We start from the raw sequence: 16,284 nt of genomic DNA, 5'->3' as shown, positions 1-16,284 counted from the left end.
TGAAAGCGAATTGATGTGTCAGTAGTGGGTGTCAGTAGAACCAAAATTCTGGGATTACAAAAAAAAATTAACTAAAAAATTTGTATTCTGTATAATTTTGTGGAAGTGAACAAGTACTTACTGAATTCAGTATAAAAATAATATGACATAGGTACAATTGTAATATATTTTAATACCAATTAAATACTTTAAGTTTTGCATAATTTAAATATGATGCATACAATTTTGAAACGTAAGGATATCTAAAATATAGTAAAGCACTAAAGCATGTATTAGTAAAATAGTACTTAGTTTTTAATTATTAAAATATTAAATCTAATGCAAATGCATGGGTAGTTGATATAACTTAATGAAGCAGTATTAAGAAAAACTGTTATTAATTAAAATTATAGTGAAAGTGAACCCAAGGGCCAAACAGCAATTTTATAATAATTATTTCATATGTTTAAAACTTATCCCAATACTATGATTACTAAATAAACAAATTTTAATTTAAACTTAATTTAGACTGTAGGTAGAGTATAAAATGTGAATAAAATTAATTTTGTCAATCTAATAATACATATTTTATAAATATGTATTTTAACTTATTCACTATAATGAAAATCTATGACCTGATTTAGATAATTCCTCAATATTGACAAAATGTATTTTAATTTCTATGTAGATTTATTATAAACTGATTTAAATGGTTGAAGTCGCCATATTTATTTAGTAACATTGAAATGCTGAGTCAATTTTGTATTCTCCCCGTAGGTACCAAGGCACATAGCTGAGAAAGAGCTATCATAGGAACTAGAGCTTACTCCAGTGGCATACAAAGATATTTTCAATAGTAACACCACCCACCAGGTTACACAAAATATAAATCATATACCAAAATATGTTGTATACAAATGTTATTGTGTCTTTCACTTATATTGTACTTACAAATAGTAACATTTTCCAAATTATACTAAAATTTGTTTTAAAAATAGCTGAAAATCAATTTTTTTAATATTTTTATTAGTATGTACAGTTTTAGATTGAAAAGTTTTTAGTGAAGTCAGAATTAGTCTATCTGGCATACCCAGTTTCAGAGTGACATATTGTAAAAGTTGATGGAGTGCCGCAAAAAAATAATGCAGGTAATAAATACCTAGTTGGTAAGAATAATTTTAAGACTAGAATATTGTTCCCGTATAACGTCAACTTATTGACGTATCACCACAATGGTAACACGTAATAACAGTGAAGGTACCTCCATAAACGACACTTATCAGTGTATCACTGCATCAGCATTTTGCTCATTGATAAAACCCAACCTTAGATAATAAAAGTGATTGCGTCGTCAAGCCGGTTCGCTGACTTGTCATCGTTATGTGTATCCAGTAAATCGTCGTTAAAATATTTGCATCGTTAGTAAAGACCACCCTTTGTATAGACTTTTAAAAATACGGATTGCTATAATTTTTGTAAATCTAATCTAACCCGTGTAATTTATCCAGTGAGGACGAAAAGGAAAATAAATAAATCGTTCTTATTTTCTATGGGATAATTTAATATCGAGGAAATCCCAAATCCGTAAACTTTACAACACACCGACTATTATTGTAATTTGTAAGTTAAAATATATAGTTATGATTAATGTCATGCACCTACCTATTTGTATTGGTGTTTAAATTAGTGTGTATTTTGTGTGTATTAAAGACAAACGCTGATTCATTGTCATCGTAATTCATACTTCCTGTGGTCAACCACATAGGAATTGGTCCCCGGAAATACAGGTAAGTTCTTACTTACTACTTACAATTATTTATTATTTATTTGTTATTGATATATAAATGGCAAGTGACAGACTGAATTTTCATTTTAAATGGCGCAATTTCATATTTAAGTATTTACACCACCTCACAATATACAATATAATATACATTATCTATTTACATATAACAAAGTTAGGTATGATGTAAACAAAATATGGCTGAAAGAGGTCAGTCCATGGTCAGACCCAGTGATGGCTCAAGGATTTGAGGGGCCTGGAGCGAAATTTTTTTTTTTTTATATGAATGGGTTCGCTAAGCACTTAACAAAATACATAAAATTTCTATTGGCACATAGTTCAGTTAATACTAGGATCCCTTGATAATGGTTTGAACAAAATTGTTAAATGAATAAGTCTCCCTGATTTCATGAATTTACTACACATACTGGATTACCTATTGGTTATTACTAAAGACTGGATTTATATTTTCTTAAAATACCTTAAATATGATGCTAATATTCTCGAAAAAACTTTAAAATATTCTCATTATATTCTCTTAAAAATTTAAAAAATATGCTAAAATATGCAAAATATACAAAAAAAAAACAAAAATATGCAAAAATAATCAATAAACATCATTATATTTACTTTAATATGCATTTAAAATTTTTTTTTTTTTTTCAATTTTATATTAATAGTGAGTTAATTATTAGGTATTTAAAGTTTCGTATTCTAATGGAATATTATTGTACTTTAGTAAGAGTTGGAAATGATAAAATAAAAAATTGTAAATGTTCAAAAAATTTTTTTCTCACAATTTACGAAATATTCCAAAATATGCTAAATGAGTTAAATATTCTCCAACCCATAAAATATTCTCAAATATGCAAAAAAAACTTTTTTCTACGCATTCAGAATTGAACAAATCATCCACATTTTTTACTCTCATAAGACTGCATAGACCCAGTAACGATATGTAAAAACATATAAATCCGGTCTTTAGTTATTACTTATTACTTATTAGTGTTCAAACCAACCGTAATTCAATGTTTATGAGTAGTGTATCTCACCTAATTCGTATTCATTAAATATTCTTGCCAACAATTTTAATTATTTGATTAGGTTCAATAATAGGTTAAATAAATAAAAAAAAAAATCCTTTTTTAATACATAAAATGTTTAACAATGACATAACATGAGTTAAATATAGCAAATCATTTTAACAATACCACTGGTATCTATTTTAAAACAAATTAAAGGTAACAATACAATAACTAAATATCTTGTTTCTTTCTGGCCTTTTGAAGTGCAAATTGGTTGTTAAGTTAGTCGTTATCTAATGTTTCTGTTAGTTAATTTTTAATTGAGAGCGTCAATCAGAAAATCTGTCTTAAGAAATGGTTTTACGAAGATAATTTCTAACGATATTCAATTTATGAGTTTTCATTAATCCGACAAAAAATCAATAAGTTTACATGAATACTTACAGTAGAGGCCACAGGAATAGTCAACAGGATTCTAAGTGAAATGTTTATATTACAAAATTAACTACAGGATGTTTTATGAATCCTAAGAGTTTGAAGGGCAGTAATATTTTCATTTACCATAGTGCGAAAAATTATCAGCTCACTACATAAATTAGTTGCACCAATATCTGTTGATTCACCATCTGTGAATGTTATTAATAAATCTTGACAATGTTTAAGTAACTCATCTTCCCTCATATTTTTCAACTGACTAATTCTGTACTAGAATCAAAATTGTTCATTGTATTGGGTTATTAGTTCAAATATTTTTTTCACTGATGCCAGCGTTTGGTCAACTAACTCTAAAAAGTACTTTACTCTGAAATTGTCTTCCTCGTTAGCTAGAGAATCATCTATACTTTCATAATCAAACATTTTGGTAGTTTTTCTAATTTTATTTTTTTAACGGTCTCCAGAAAGGGCTATATTTAAAAATACCTTATTGTATATCAAAGCCGTTCTCAGCACTTGAGAATATAATATTACCGTAAACACCATGCAAAACTAAGCATGATTTATTTTCAACATGCTATAGGTGTTATACATTTATTCGTACATATACTTGAATTTCAACTTTAAATATATAAGAAAGATAATATAAGTTATACAAATTTTAAAGAAAAACAAAATTATTAAATATTAATTTACAGTAATAACCTAGTCATCTAGTTATTATATTAAAATATTTATTTTAAAACAATATCTATTTTGTTTTGCAAATGGATCCAATATGATTTCTCTATCAATTGTTTTGGAAAAATCATTTTCTATACTAATGATAGCTAAATTGTTGAATCTATTTTGCAATATAGATGACCTAAACCATATTTTTATTCTTCTCATTGCTGCCATTGCTGAGAAACCACGTTCACGTGTAGATGAACTTGCATAAGATTATATTATATGTTTGGTTATATATCTTTAGAAAGTACTGAAGTCAAATCTTCTAAACTAATACTGCTTTTGTCAGTTGAAAAATGTATATAGTTTTTCACAACTCATATTTCTGATTGAACACTTATACTTTTAACATCCAATATAGCTCCTAGACAATAAACAATTATCTTTCATATAGTAATAGCATAATAAGAATAACTTACAATATATAAAATAAATATATTATAAAAATTCTATTTTGAACCCACTGGTCATATTATTTATTAATTCAGTTATATTCAATTTTTATAGCAAGTCTTTAAATAAAATTACCTTATAATGATTAATAAACAATTCACTCTTTTTAAAATCTAATTTGATGAAATTGTCTACAGCTTCAGCGATTTGAAGACTATCAGTTGAAAACCTTTTCTTTAAATTGACAATTACATAATAACTAGAGCGCGGATTTGTATGCACTTAAAAGTATTGAAATATGCCATATAATATGCAGTAAAAATCATGAAAATATGCAAAAAATATGTAAAAAATATGCAAAAATTTTTTATTTATTTAAAATTTACAATACAACTTATAATAATTAATTACTTAAATAGGTACTTCATAAAAAAAAATTTAGGGAATTTTCTGAAAAACTTAATTTATTTTTAAAATTTTATTTATTATTAAAATGAATAATCATGTGCATTTCAAGTTTTTCTTCTGTGAAGCTGTATCGTTTATCGGTTAACATATTTTTAAAGACTGAGAACGAACGTTCGACGTCAACCAAAGTTATTGGGGCATATTTGAAGCAACTTAATATTGTCGGGTCTTCATAAAGATCTTCGAGCTGAACGTTTTCGCCTAATAACACTGAATTAATTTTTCGTAGAATCTTCAGACCTTCATTTTTGTTGGAAAGCTCGTTTAGTTTTGTTGCAAGTGTTGCACCTTTCGATCCAGGAATAGAATTTTGTTAGAAAACGAACTCCTTATTTTTGGCATATTTACAATTTACAGACAACGACAATCGACGAAACTCAGTTGTATACTGGTATGTCGATAACTGACTGATACAGCAAGAGCAATTTAGATTATAGGTAGACACACATTTATTTTCGGCATATTAACGATTTGCGGACAACGAAAAACGATGTAACCGAGTGCCAAGTGGTATGTCAATAACCGACTGACACAGCAAGAGCGATTAAGTTTACGTCGTAATCGATTAGTTATCTTATAAAGGTTTAAATAAATATATATATACATTATTATTTAGTGACTATGAAATTTAGTTTTAATTTTTCTACTTGACAAAATATTATTTCATACATTTTTTTAAATTTTCGCTTCAATATGCAATAAATTTTGAATTTTGCCAAAATATGCAAAAATATGCAATAACCTTTAAATATGCAGAAATATGCAAAAAAAATTTTCTCCATTAGCTTCAAATTATGATGAATCGTGGAGATAACTGACAACAATCCAAAAATATTAAAAGGAAAAAAATATGCAATTGCATAGAAATCCGCGCTCTAATAATAACATAATATTATAATAATATTCTGTGGTGGAACCATAACACCAGATTAAGCTGACGGTGATATACCTATTTTAAATTTTTTTTATTTGCGTTGCCCCCGTCCCAATTTCTGGCTATGGAAGTTGCTGAGCATAATAATATTACATATTATGTGAAATAGGAATCGGGCTCGTTTCTATGATTTTCAGCCTTCAGATCATTAGTAAACACGAACCCGATCGGCTTCTATATTTCTCTACGGTATATTATCATGATAAAGAAAAGAGGTATGTCAACAACTTTGTGATACGCATATCTGCCATATTGCTTTTCTCCACAATGTTTATAACGTAGACACTGATAATAAAATTGACGGAGAATAGCAATACGGCTGCCAATTCCATAGGAAACAAATAGGAAATTGTGGGGATGCGCCAACATGATTCAAATTCGGAAAGTTGCTGACATATCTCTTTTCTTTATCATGCGGTATATGAAGCTTTCTGTAAAAAATAAAGAGTTTAGATTAGGTGATCTTAGTCCTTGGTGAATCCCCCTCCCATCACCCTCATCCACTCATACACACACAAAATTATAGCACCATGCCACCATCCATGAGTCGTGACAACGTATTTAGGTACCCATGTTGTCAACATTGTAGTGCTCATATCAGTCACTTTTTTACCACGTACTAAGATATATATACTATGATGTACTGGAAACTACAGATTTCTGAATGACTACATAGTATGTACAGTGTTGTAGTGTATACTCCGTGCAAAATAAAAACGTACATCGTTGCGCAGGCGGCGACCGGTTTCCCACCTGCAACCTTGTCGTAGTTATAAACATATAGTTAATAGTCATAAGCCCGATCTGCGCGCAGCGAACCTATTTTGGTCCGCCGCCCGGGTACGTTCTTTTTCGCACGGAGTATAATATAAGTCTTTGCTGGAAACGAGGAGCTCCATTCTTTAGATACAATGGATAGGACATTCGTATTCGTATATAAATAACATAGCGCGTAGCGTTCACAGAAAGAAAATGGGTTATCTTCCATGAATTAATAATTATAACTATATAAGAATTTCATGAAGTATATAAATACTGGGTCTAGGCCAAAATAGCGAAACAATTTACCGCGAATGTAAAAATCGCGAATCGATAATAGCGTAAATAAAAACAGGGAATTTTAAAATAAGCGATCATACATAATAACGAAACTTAAAATTATATATCATTTTAAATATCTCGCAGCGAAATAATTTTAGGACAAAACCCTATTCAGGTAGATCACAATAATATCGTTATACCTACTGATATCGTCAATATACTATCTTAATTATTATTTAACTTATATATATATATATAGAAAATATGGATAAGCTTGTCAATCGCGTTATATTTGAGCTGACACAATGTAATACCTACAGTTGTAGTTCGACAGTGCGTAAATGTGTAGCTTGTATTATTTAACTTAATATTTTCGTTCGTTAAAAAAAATGTGTGCAGTGAAAAAATATATTAATATTGTTATCAATGGAATTTGTAAAAAGTAATAAAAATAAGGATTGAATATAATTATTTTATTTAAAATTATTATTATTACTACTATAAATACTTATTATTAGAACTTAACGATATTATAATTGTAATGAATGTATTCAAAAAATATATAAGAGACAAATAAACACTAAATATAATGATTTTTCATTTATATTCCATGATCACTCCATATTTTATTGTATGCTTTACTTTTTTAAATTTATTAATCTCATTTATATAAACTACCTATTTTTATCCATTTTTTATTGTAACAAATATGTTTGATTTTTACACTGTGTCATATAAGCAACCCGACAGACAGATGTTTCTCTTTTCGCTATTATGTATTTTCGCTCTTTTTTACAATTCGCTATTTTTATTTACGCTATTATCAATTCGCGATTTTTACATTCGCGGTAATTGTTTCGCTATTTTGGCCGGATACCATAAATACTTTCCGAGTGAGACGTTCGATAAGAACATCCATTGTATCATAGAACCAAGGTGGATTTATACATTTATAAATCCACCTTGCATAGAACAATATAATATTGTATATTCATAGATAATAAAAGAAATTCTTGTATTATCTATGTGTATATCACAGATTTCTATATAGTACAGGTGTATATTATCCATGCTTTATATTGTGTGTTACGTTTTCCGCCTCTCGTTAGTCGCTTATATTGAATTATGAAGATCGGAGAACCTAATACATAGATACAAGATTTAGATACGTATTGTTTCTGATAAACCTCTTCATTTTACCATGCCACCATCGAATTTTTTTTCGTTTTGTATTTAATAGACGCCGGCACGCCGCACCGGCGTTAAATTTTAGGGTACATCAGTAATGGGCGATTCATGTCGGTGAAATCGATTTAAATCGGAATGAAAAAATTGATTAAAAAAAAAATCGTTGCCCAAAAACTCGATTCTTAAAATGACGTTTTTTTAAATAACTAGATGATGCTTTTTAACATGTTCTAGCTCTCCCTTGTGACGCCCGGGTTCACATTAATTTATATTTAAAGGTTTTCCGTGCTCATTAATGTCAGTGCGAGTACTCCTACCTTAGTCCCTCTTAATTTTGGAGCGAGTATACACTGTAAGTGTTCTAGTCCTATAGGGCCTACATCAAAGCAATGGAACTCACCACTTAAATGGTTAGTTGGTCACAGTCCAAATATGCACGGTGTCAGTCGGTAGTAAGCCAGTAATAATAAATGCGGAAAAAAAAATTGCTGATTTTTATCGAATCGAATTGAATTTGCAAAATCGATTTTTTAGCACATCACTACAACATCAACATCCAGTATTCACTACTATTCAGTACAATGTTATAACAGTATTACACTGAACACTTTGTTTGAAGCCTAATTAGTATTAGTTTTATTTGTATAGTCCTAACTTCACTTTAATTTACTCTGAAGTCTGAATTCACTATGATTACGCACAAACGATTTAAGAGGTAAAAAACGGTTCAATATTACTATGATAAAATTTTTTTTTTGCAGAAATGTATTTATAAAACGATATTATTGTTCTCTATATTAAATAATTATCCTAATATCCTCGCATACCTTAAGAAAGTTAGTATATATTATAGGTATTGTACTCTGTATTGTATAATCATGGTATTGGGTTTTCGAGCTTCGGGTCAAATAGCAATTACATATCTGGAAGATAGAGTAAAAATTAGATGTATTAATTCAAAGGAGACTAGTATAAAGTTACATTATATGTTACAGATAATTAAAATTAGTACTAATATTTTACATTCTGTTTTTGGCACATTTAAAGGTTTTCTAGAAAAATATTCAAAAGATGAAATGTACTTTCCTAAATATCTAATAGATGCCTAAAATGTTCACCATTTAGAAAAACTACTCTATATCTATTTTCTGTCTATTTTATTTCAAGATATTAACTGTATAAATATTACACTATTTTAGAAAATAATAAGTAGTTTTAAACTTTTAACCGGTAAAATTAAATATTGGAATAAGCGTGACATTTTTTAAAATTGTTTTTCATTTCAGCTTTCAAAAAAATGAATTCAGACATGGCTAACAACGAGAATGTCAACCTTTGGTCAGTAGGAAAATGTATATTTTGTAAAGAAAAAATAGAGGAAGATTTAAAAATCCTAAAATGTCTTCATATTATTTGTAAAGACTGCACTAAGAGAGAAAGTACTGATTCAGGTAAAATTAACTTAATGTTTTATTTATTTATTTTTTGTTTCATTAAATATTAGACAAGTTTGAAAATTCATAAAATCTTAAAATGTTATGAAAACCTAGGTATACATTGTAAATGTAAAATAGTGACTAAAGGTGAACTCATCGATTACTCGATTACGGCACCAAATCATTCACAATTAAAGATATGTTGGGAAAAAAATTGTCAAGTCATAGCAAAGAAAATCTGCATGCATTGCAAAAGCATGTATTGCAAACCATGTTCAAAAGTAACTTTAAATTTCTTCTGGACATAATATATATATTTCTTTAGTTAAAAATATATTATTTTTTTTTTTTAATAGATCCATTCAATTAAGAATGAAGATCATAACCCTGCCTTGATGATGACTTATCCATTAAAAAAAGAATTTGTTCCTTGTCCAAAATGTATGAACGTAAGTTATAAGTATAAAAAATACATTTAAAAGCATTGAATTAAATTGTTAAATTAATTAACAAAAATAAGATTGAAATATAAATTTAAAAAAAAAAAAATTATAATATATTTTAAAGAATATTCTATGAATTTTTTTGTTATACTTAGTCTGTTTAAAGGTAGGTATTTAGAAATAAGCATTATTATTTTGTTTTAGAAATCTGTAGAAGTATTTTGTACAAAATGTTCGATTATGCTTTGTCCTCTTTGTCATTTAAACTTTCATCAGAAACATAATTTTAATCTTCTTTCCACAATGGCCGTTGAAACCAAGGTAGAATTGCAAGCGTTACTAACTGATATAAGGTATGATGAAAAGAATTATTATAAAAAATGTTTAATAGTAAGTACTTCTATTAACCCTTCGACTGGTACGGAAGTACAATAAGTTCCATTATTCATAACATAAAATATGCTGGTTTAGCATATAAAATAAAATTTAAAAAAAAAATGAATTTAATAGTAAATTTAGTAGTTTTCCTTGTTTATTTTGGTTAGGTTAAACTTATTTCAAATTATTATTATTTCTAGTTATTACTTAAGTTAATTTGCTAGGTATTCTGTTTGATTACCTTAGTCATATGAATTTTAAACTTAGAATTCAAATAAATATAATATTTTTAAAATATGGTCCAATGTTATTAAATTTTTCATTTGAAAATATTCAAAAAAATAGTTCAAAAACGGATATTTAGAGATGGGTATTTTAGTGAATAAAAATTTAGCAGTGGAAAGGCTAATCATTTTTTACATATGAAAACTTAAATTTTTTATTTTGCAGCAAAGAAAACAATCATTTAAAGTTTATAAGGGAAATGCAAAATAAAAATATCACGAAATTGAAATCCGATAAGAAGAAAATTAATGACAAAATTGATGAAAGAATCAAAATGTAAGTTATAAACAATTTAATGAAATAAAAACTATTTTCTAAGACTTATTGTCTCATTGCAGGTTACACGAAGAAGTTGATAAACGCGGACTTGAATTAAAAAAAATACTTGAAACAAATTTCACAAATGCTGTTAATAATATTAATATGAATAATATGGTTATCAATGATTTTGAAAAAGAAAATGATTATTATTATAGTTTAACAAGCTCTGTTATCGATTGGGATAAAATCGTAGAATACATTAAACTTTCAAAGTATGTTAAATTTAAGTTAAATATGTAACTAACACATACAAATATATTATGTAATTAATCTATTTTAGAATTATCAAGGATCAAATGGTAATTGCTAAGAAACATACCCAAGACATGCCTAAAGAAGCAACATCTTGTAAAGCTGAATTGATATACAATGATGAACAATCTGTGAACAAAATTGTAGAATGTAAGTTGGAAGCAAACACAATTAGATATATGAACTATTACATTAAAATAATAATTTTTTTTTTTAGCAATTCAAGGAATGGGAGATATTATTTCATCAAAAATTGTTAGTTTATCAGAATTTAAAATCACGCTTGACTCAAATAAAGTTCTCCAACCTCTTGAAAATGATGTAAGAATTTAAAATATTACAACAATAATTTTTTTTAAAAATTTCACATTCTATTACTAATTATTAATCTGATAGTTGTTTTTATCATTTTACTTTTGAGCTTGTACTGGTTCTTAAGATTCAAACTTTGAAGCATTTCTTTTTTTAATGTCAAGTATATTTTGTTCTATTATTTTATTTAGCAAGCACAAATTTAGTATCGTAATGATTTATAAATGTAGCTATCAGGCTTATAATTATTTACTAATGGTGTATAATAAAAAATTCAACATTGTATATGTGCATAACATTTAAATATTAATTTTTTATTAAATTATTTTTAGCAATTTCCGATTTTAAAATCCGAACTGGTGATGATACAACCTGGTATGGTTAAGCTAGAAAAAGATAATAATGAAATGATTATAGACGAAGGTAAAATTTTACTACACACAATTTATATACTTATAATATTAATGTTTTTAATGATAAACATTTTTTTTAAATTTTGTGTTATAGATTCTGACAGTTCAGACTATGAACCACTTGTAAATTGTTCTTGTTGTAATCAATGGACTGAAGAATTAATAAACTGCACATGCTGTAATAAGTTTTATCATAATAATTGTCATATTCCTTCATTAGCTAAGGAGCTTAAACCTAAAGAGTAATTATTTTTTAAATTATATATTTGTTATAATTATTGTAAATTATATATTTTTATAGTCCATCATTAAAATTTTGGAAGTGTACACTTTGCCAAGACATTATAAACCATGCCAATAACTTACGTAAAAAGAATATGATAGGAGGTCATATTGATTATTCTGGACGAAAAATTATTGAACGTATATTACTGGAGTTGTATTGTCAAAATGAGGACAGTGAACATTATCGAGATTGTTTGAATAGAGAAATAGTAAGATATGCAGATATAAAAATGTTTGTAAATAAGATTCAATTTTTAGTAAAATAAGATTAAATGTGTGTTATAGTATCCAGTATATTATGAACAAATTTCTGATCCTATATCATTGAATAATATCAAGCAACGTTTAGAATTTGATGCATCGTATACATCACTTGTTGATATGCTTAAAGATATGAAAAGAGTGTTAACAAATGGAAAAACATATTATTCTGTAAGCATTATTGATATACAATTTTAAATGTTATTTATTCTTTCAGACTCCATAAAAGCATGGCACAGCAAAAAAATATTTATCAACTTGTTTCAATACATTATATTTTTGCTGCCAAAAATTAGTCGTTTGCTTACATAATTAAAACAATACATATTTTACTATTTATTTATTTAATATTATGATTTTTGTTGTACTCAGGTTTTATTTTAAATTACTTTATTTAATTAATGATAATTGTAACCATCCCCAATTGTATAAGATATTATATATTTATAAATATGTAGAAAAAATGTAATGGAAGACAGTTAGCTAATTTTATAGTTAATGACCATTGTTAGGTAATTTAAAGGTCAAATTAAAAAAAAATTACACCAAAATAAGAATTATTTATTAAAGTGACTACCTTTTAGCGAGCTATAGGTGTACGACTTGCACGGAAAAATAACTTTTGTTTTGCGTCACGGAATGCTATAGTCCGGGTAACGAAAACTGGCTGGTGACCAACGCGACTAAATTCATACATATACATGTTGCCAACCCAAATTACGGTGTCAGTAATACCAACTGTACTGCATCATATTAAAATTTTTAAATTAACAAATGTTAATTATTAAAGAAATGGGGCATAACTCTTTTTCTGTCAGATCCCCTGAGTTCACTAATTTCCATCATAAATGCCGCAACAGAGAAACCTTCTTTAAATTTACGAAATTGACCGAGGTATATTGATGGAAAAGACAGTTCTTCTGCATGTCCATCAAACAATAAACCGATAGGAACATTATTTTCTCTGGGAGCTATGCGTAAGTACACTCTATTCGGAATGAGATCATACCCTGGCGGCCAAGTCGTGCACATGGGCGTGGCTTTATTCCGTGCCAGCGTCCAACGCGTCGCTGTAGTGGGGATGACGTCTGACTATATGTCTGACCACCGTCCGACAAAAACTGGTCATCGCCGGGGTACGATCTCATTCCGAATAGAGTATACATTTCTTAATTCCACATAAATGTTTGCTGTTGGGCTATTCAACTTTCTTCAATTGGAATATTAATATTAACTCGTGTAAGCAATAATAATGAAAATTTATAAAAATTCATTATACTATCAGTTTTAAAAATTTAAATCTTCAAAAATGTTACAAAAATATGTAAAAATATGTAATTGAAAATATAAAAAACTTTTTGCTATAAAGAATTTAATGTCTCATATTATTTAAAAATATTCAATTAATAATTAGCAAACATAATTTTTTTAAAACATACAGTCACAGCCACATAAGAAATAGTCGCTTCTGTCGGCACTCCCCAAGTGCCCTGTGTTTTTTAATATTTATTTCAATTTACTGTATTATAATATCAGCCGGTGTTGCTAGTTCCTGGATGGATGACCAACCGGGTTTTTAGTGACAAATCATCGCCACATATACACGTGTTCCGAACCAAACCCTCTCTCACAGTTAAAAACCAACTAAAAATAACTTTCAGGATAATGACCTTAGATAATGAAGCCTCAACTCAATAAAAAAATTAATATATTAATTTCATTACAAAACAACAAAAATAAAATTTCTTTTTTTATCTTTGAATTTAAATAACATTTCCTTTATTTTTATTTTATCAAATAAAAATATTATTAAATTTACATTGGTCCAGTTAAATGCTGCAAGATTGTAAAACAGCAGTCCAGTATATTATGATGAGTCACAAGTTATATTTTATTTTTAAAACAAATCAAAGTATAGGTTAGGTTAGGTTAGATATTTTACAAATTTATAGCCATAAAACTTTTTTTTTTTTTAGTCACCTAGCCATCCATTCTATAAGTCTGCAGATGAACTTCAGATTTCTTTGGATAGAATGATATCTTTATGGATACCAACACTCGACCCTGCAATTCTAGAATAATAATAATCTAAGACAAATAGTATCAAACCTGACGCCGACTCTACAAATTATTAACCCACTTGTTTTGTTTTAATATTTAATAATGTACTTTTTGTTTATATAAAAATCGAATGAAAAGTTTAGGTTATTTGATGTTTATTATAAATGTTTAATTATTCTTTTTTAAATTATTATTAGTTGTATTTTAATTTTATCTATTCATTTTTTAAAACTATTTATTGTATAATTTACTTTATTTATGTTGTATATAGCTACTAACAAGCATTTAAAATTTAAATTATAATTCATTAATGATTGCATGTGTAAATGGATCTATTTATATAGTAAAATAAGCTCACATTTTATTGTGAATAAATGGGCCCATAGTCTTCTCGGCTTAAAATTACATCGAGTGATAATATTCACTTTTTATAGTACCTACAAAAATATTTTTATTTTTAATTTTTTTCTTGTTTGAACAACATGCGATGGGGCCCGTCGACTGTGTTTATCACATATAGCATGGTAAGTGGACACATAGCGTCATAGCCAGGTTTGTGTGTATAGGGAATCTTTAAGTGACACAAGATGGGCATGTCATTCTGAGGCTTGCCGTGCACTCACTATTAATTATAAAACTATATTAACTGTACTTTTTGAAATATCTGATAGCAAAAATGAAAATGGGGATACAAAATATAATGCAAAGGTGTTGTTGAAAAAAATGTTTGTGTCTATTTTGGAATGGCATATTACAACATTGTAATAAAGTATCTATTGATTTACAAAGCAAAAGCAATGATATTTTAAAAGCTGTGAATTTGTTGAAAAGTTTAAAAAATGTTGTTTCAAGTTTAAGGGATTCAAACATGGTCTATGAACATAGGGTTGGAGAGTTTTGCTCCCAAATAAGTATCATATATAAAGATGAAAAGAAAAGAAAAATTATAAAAAAATTTCCTAATGGTAACAATAAAACTTTAACTGCACTTAGTGGTATTGATAAATTTCGGTTTGAAACACATCATGTAATAGTTGATAAATTTTGCTCAGAACTGGACAAAAGAATAAATGCATATAGTGTAGTAGTTGAAAATTTTGTATTCTTAACTAGACTACATGTTGAGTCTACTATTGATGTTGAGGAAAGTGTTAACGAATTCATTAGTGTATATAAAGATGATGTTGATGATTCAATAAAGTATGAAATAGTACATTTCAAGCAGTTTTGGGATCAGTTAAAACCAACATTTGATGGAGGTGATGCACTCAAGATATTTGAATGGATAACTGAATGTAATGTTATTAATATTTTCCCTAACATTCATATTGCTTTAAGAATATATCTTACCATTTCTTTTGCTAATTGTACTGCAGATAGAGCATTTTCGAAGTTGGCCAGAATTAACAATAAAAATAGATCTTCACAAACACAAGATAATTTGTTATCATTAATGATTTTATCAACAGAAAATGATGATCTTCAAAATGTAAGCTTCGATAAAACATTAGAAATATTTGCTACTCAAAAAGCTAGAAAAAAAACTTTTACTTAAACAATACTTAATTTTATTTGTAAATATGTATTAAAAAAAAAATTATGTTTTTAATATTTTTATTCTCATTAATATTATCATATATTATCATTTATTATTGTTATTATTATTATTATTATCATATTTAAATAAAAAGGTTTAAATTTGTTTTATTGTATACCTACTTTTATAATTTTAAAGAATTGTTTTTATTGATGAGGGCCAACAACCGTATATTGGCCGCTGGGCTCCTGAAGGTCTTAATCCGGGCTTGTAAATCACCTTCATAATTATTGTATGGTACCTAAATGTATACCTAACCTTTGGT

General features: G+C 27.4%; 1 protein-coding gene across 3 annotated transcripts; it reads left to right on the top strand.

Annotated features, from left to right (window-relative positions):
* Nucleotides 1-1,334: 1,334 nt before the first annotated feature.
* Nucleotides 1,335-14,827, top strand: LOC132936559 (transcription intermediary factor 1-alpha-like). Of its 3 annotated transcripts, XM_061003300.1 has the most exons (15): nucleotides 1,335-1,599; nucleotides 1,690-1,766; nucleotides 9,262-9,426; nucleotides 9,526-9,692; nucleotides 9,768-9,860; nucleotides 10,059-10,207; nucleotides 10,683-10,793; nucleotides 10,856-11,050; nucleotides 11,119-11,240; nucleotides 11,308-11,411; nucleotides 11,735-11,825; nucleotides 11,910-12,057; nucleotides 12,117-12,309; nucleotides 12,386-12,532; nucleotides 14,338-14,827. In XM_061003300.1, exons 3-15 carry the CDS (start codon nucleotides 9,273-9,275, stop codon nucleotides 14,440-14,442), a joined length of 1,779 nt encoding a protein of 592 aa, XP_060859283.1. In that variant the 5' UTR covers nucleotides 1,335-1,599; nucleotides 1,690-1,766; nucleotides 9,262-9,272; the 3' UTR covers nucleotides 14,443-14,827. The 3 variants fall into 3 exon arrangements, with proteins under 3 accessions (XP_060859283.1, XP_060859282.1, XP_060859284.1); XM_061003299.1 differs by lacking the exons at nucleotides 1,335-1,599; nucleotides 1,690-1,766 and adding an exon at nucleotides 7,109-7,229; XM_061003301.1 differs by lacking the exons at nucleotides 1,335-1,599; nucleotides 1,690-1,766 and adding an exon at nucleotides 8,607-8,690.
* The last annotated feature ends 1,457 nt before the right edge of the window (nucleotides 14,828-16,284 follow it).

Source organism: Metopolophium dirhodum, chromosome 1, assembly GCF_019925205.1.
Source record: "Metopolophium dirhodum isolate CAU chromosome 1, ASM1992520v1, whole genome shotgun sequence".
NCBI lineage: Eukaryota > Metazoa > Arthropoda > Insecta > Hemiptera > Aphididae > Metopolophium > Metopolophium dirhodum.
This window is presented reverse-complemented; position numbering and strand designations above follow the sequence as displayed.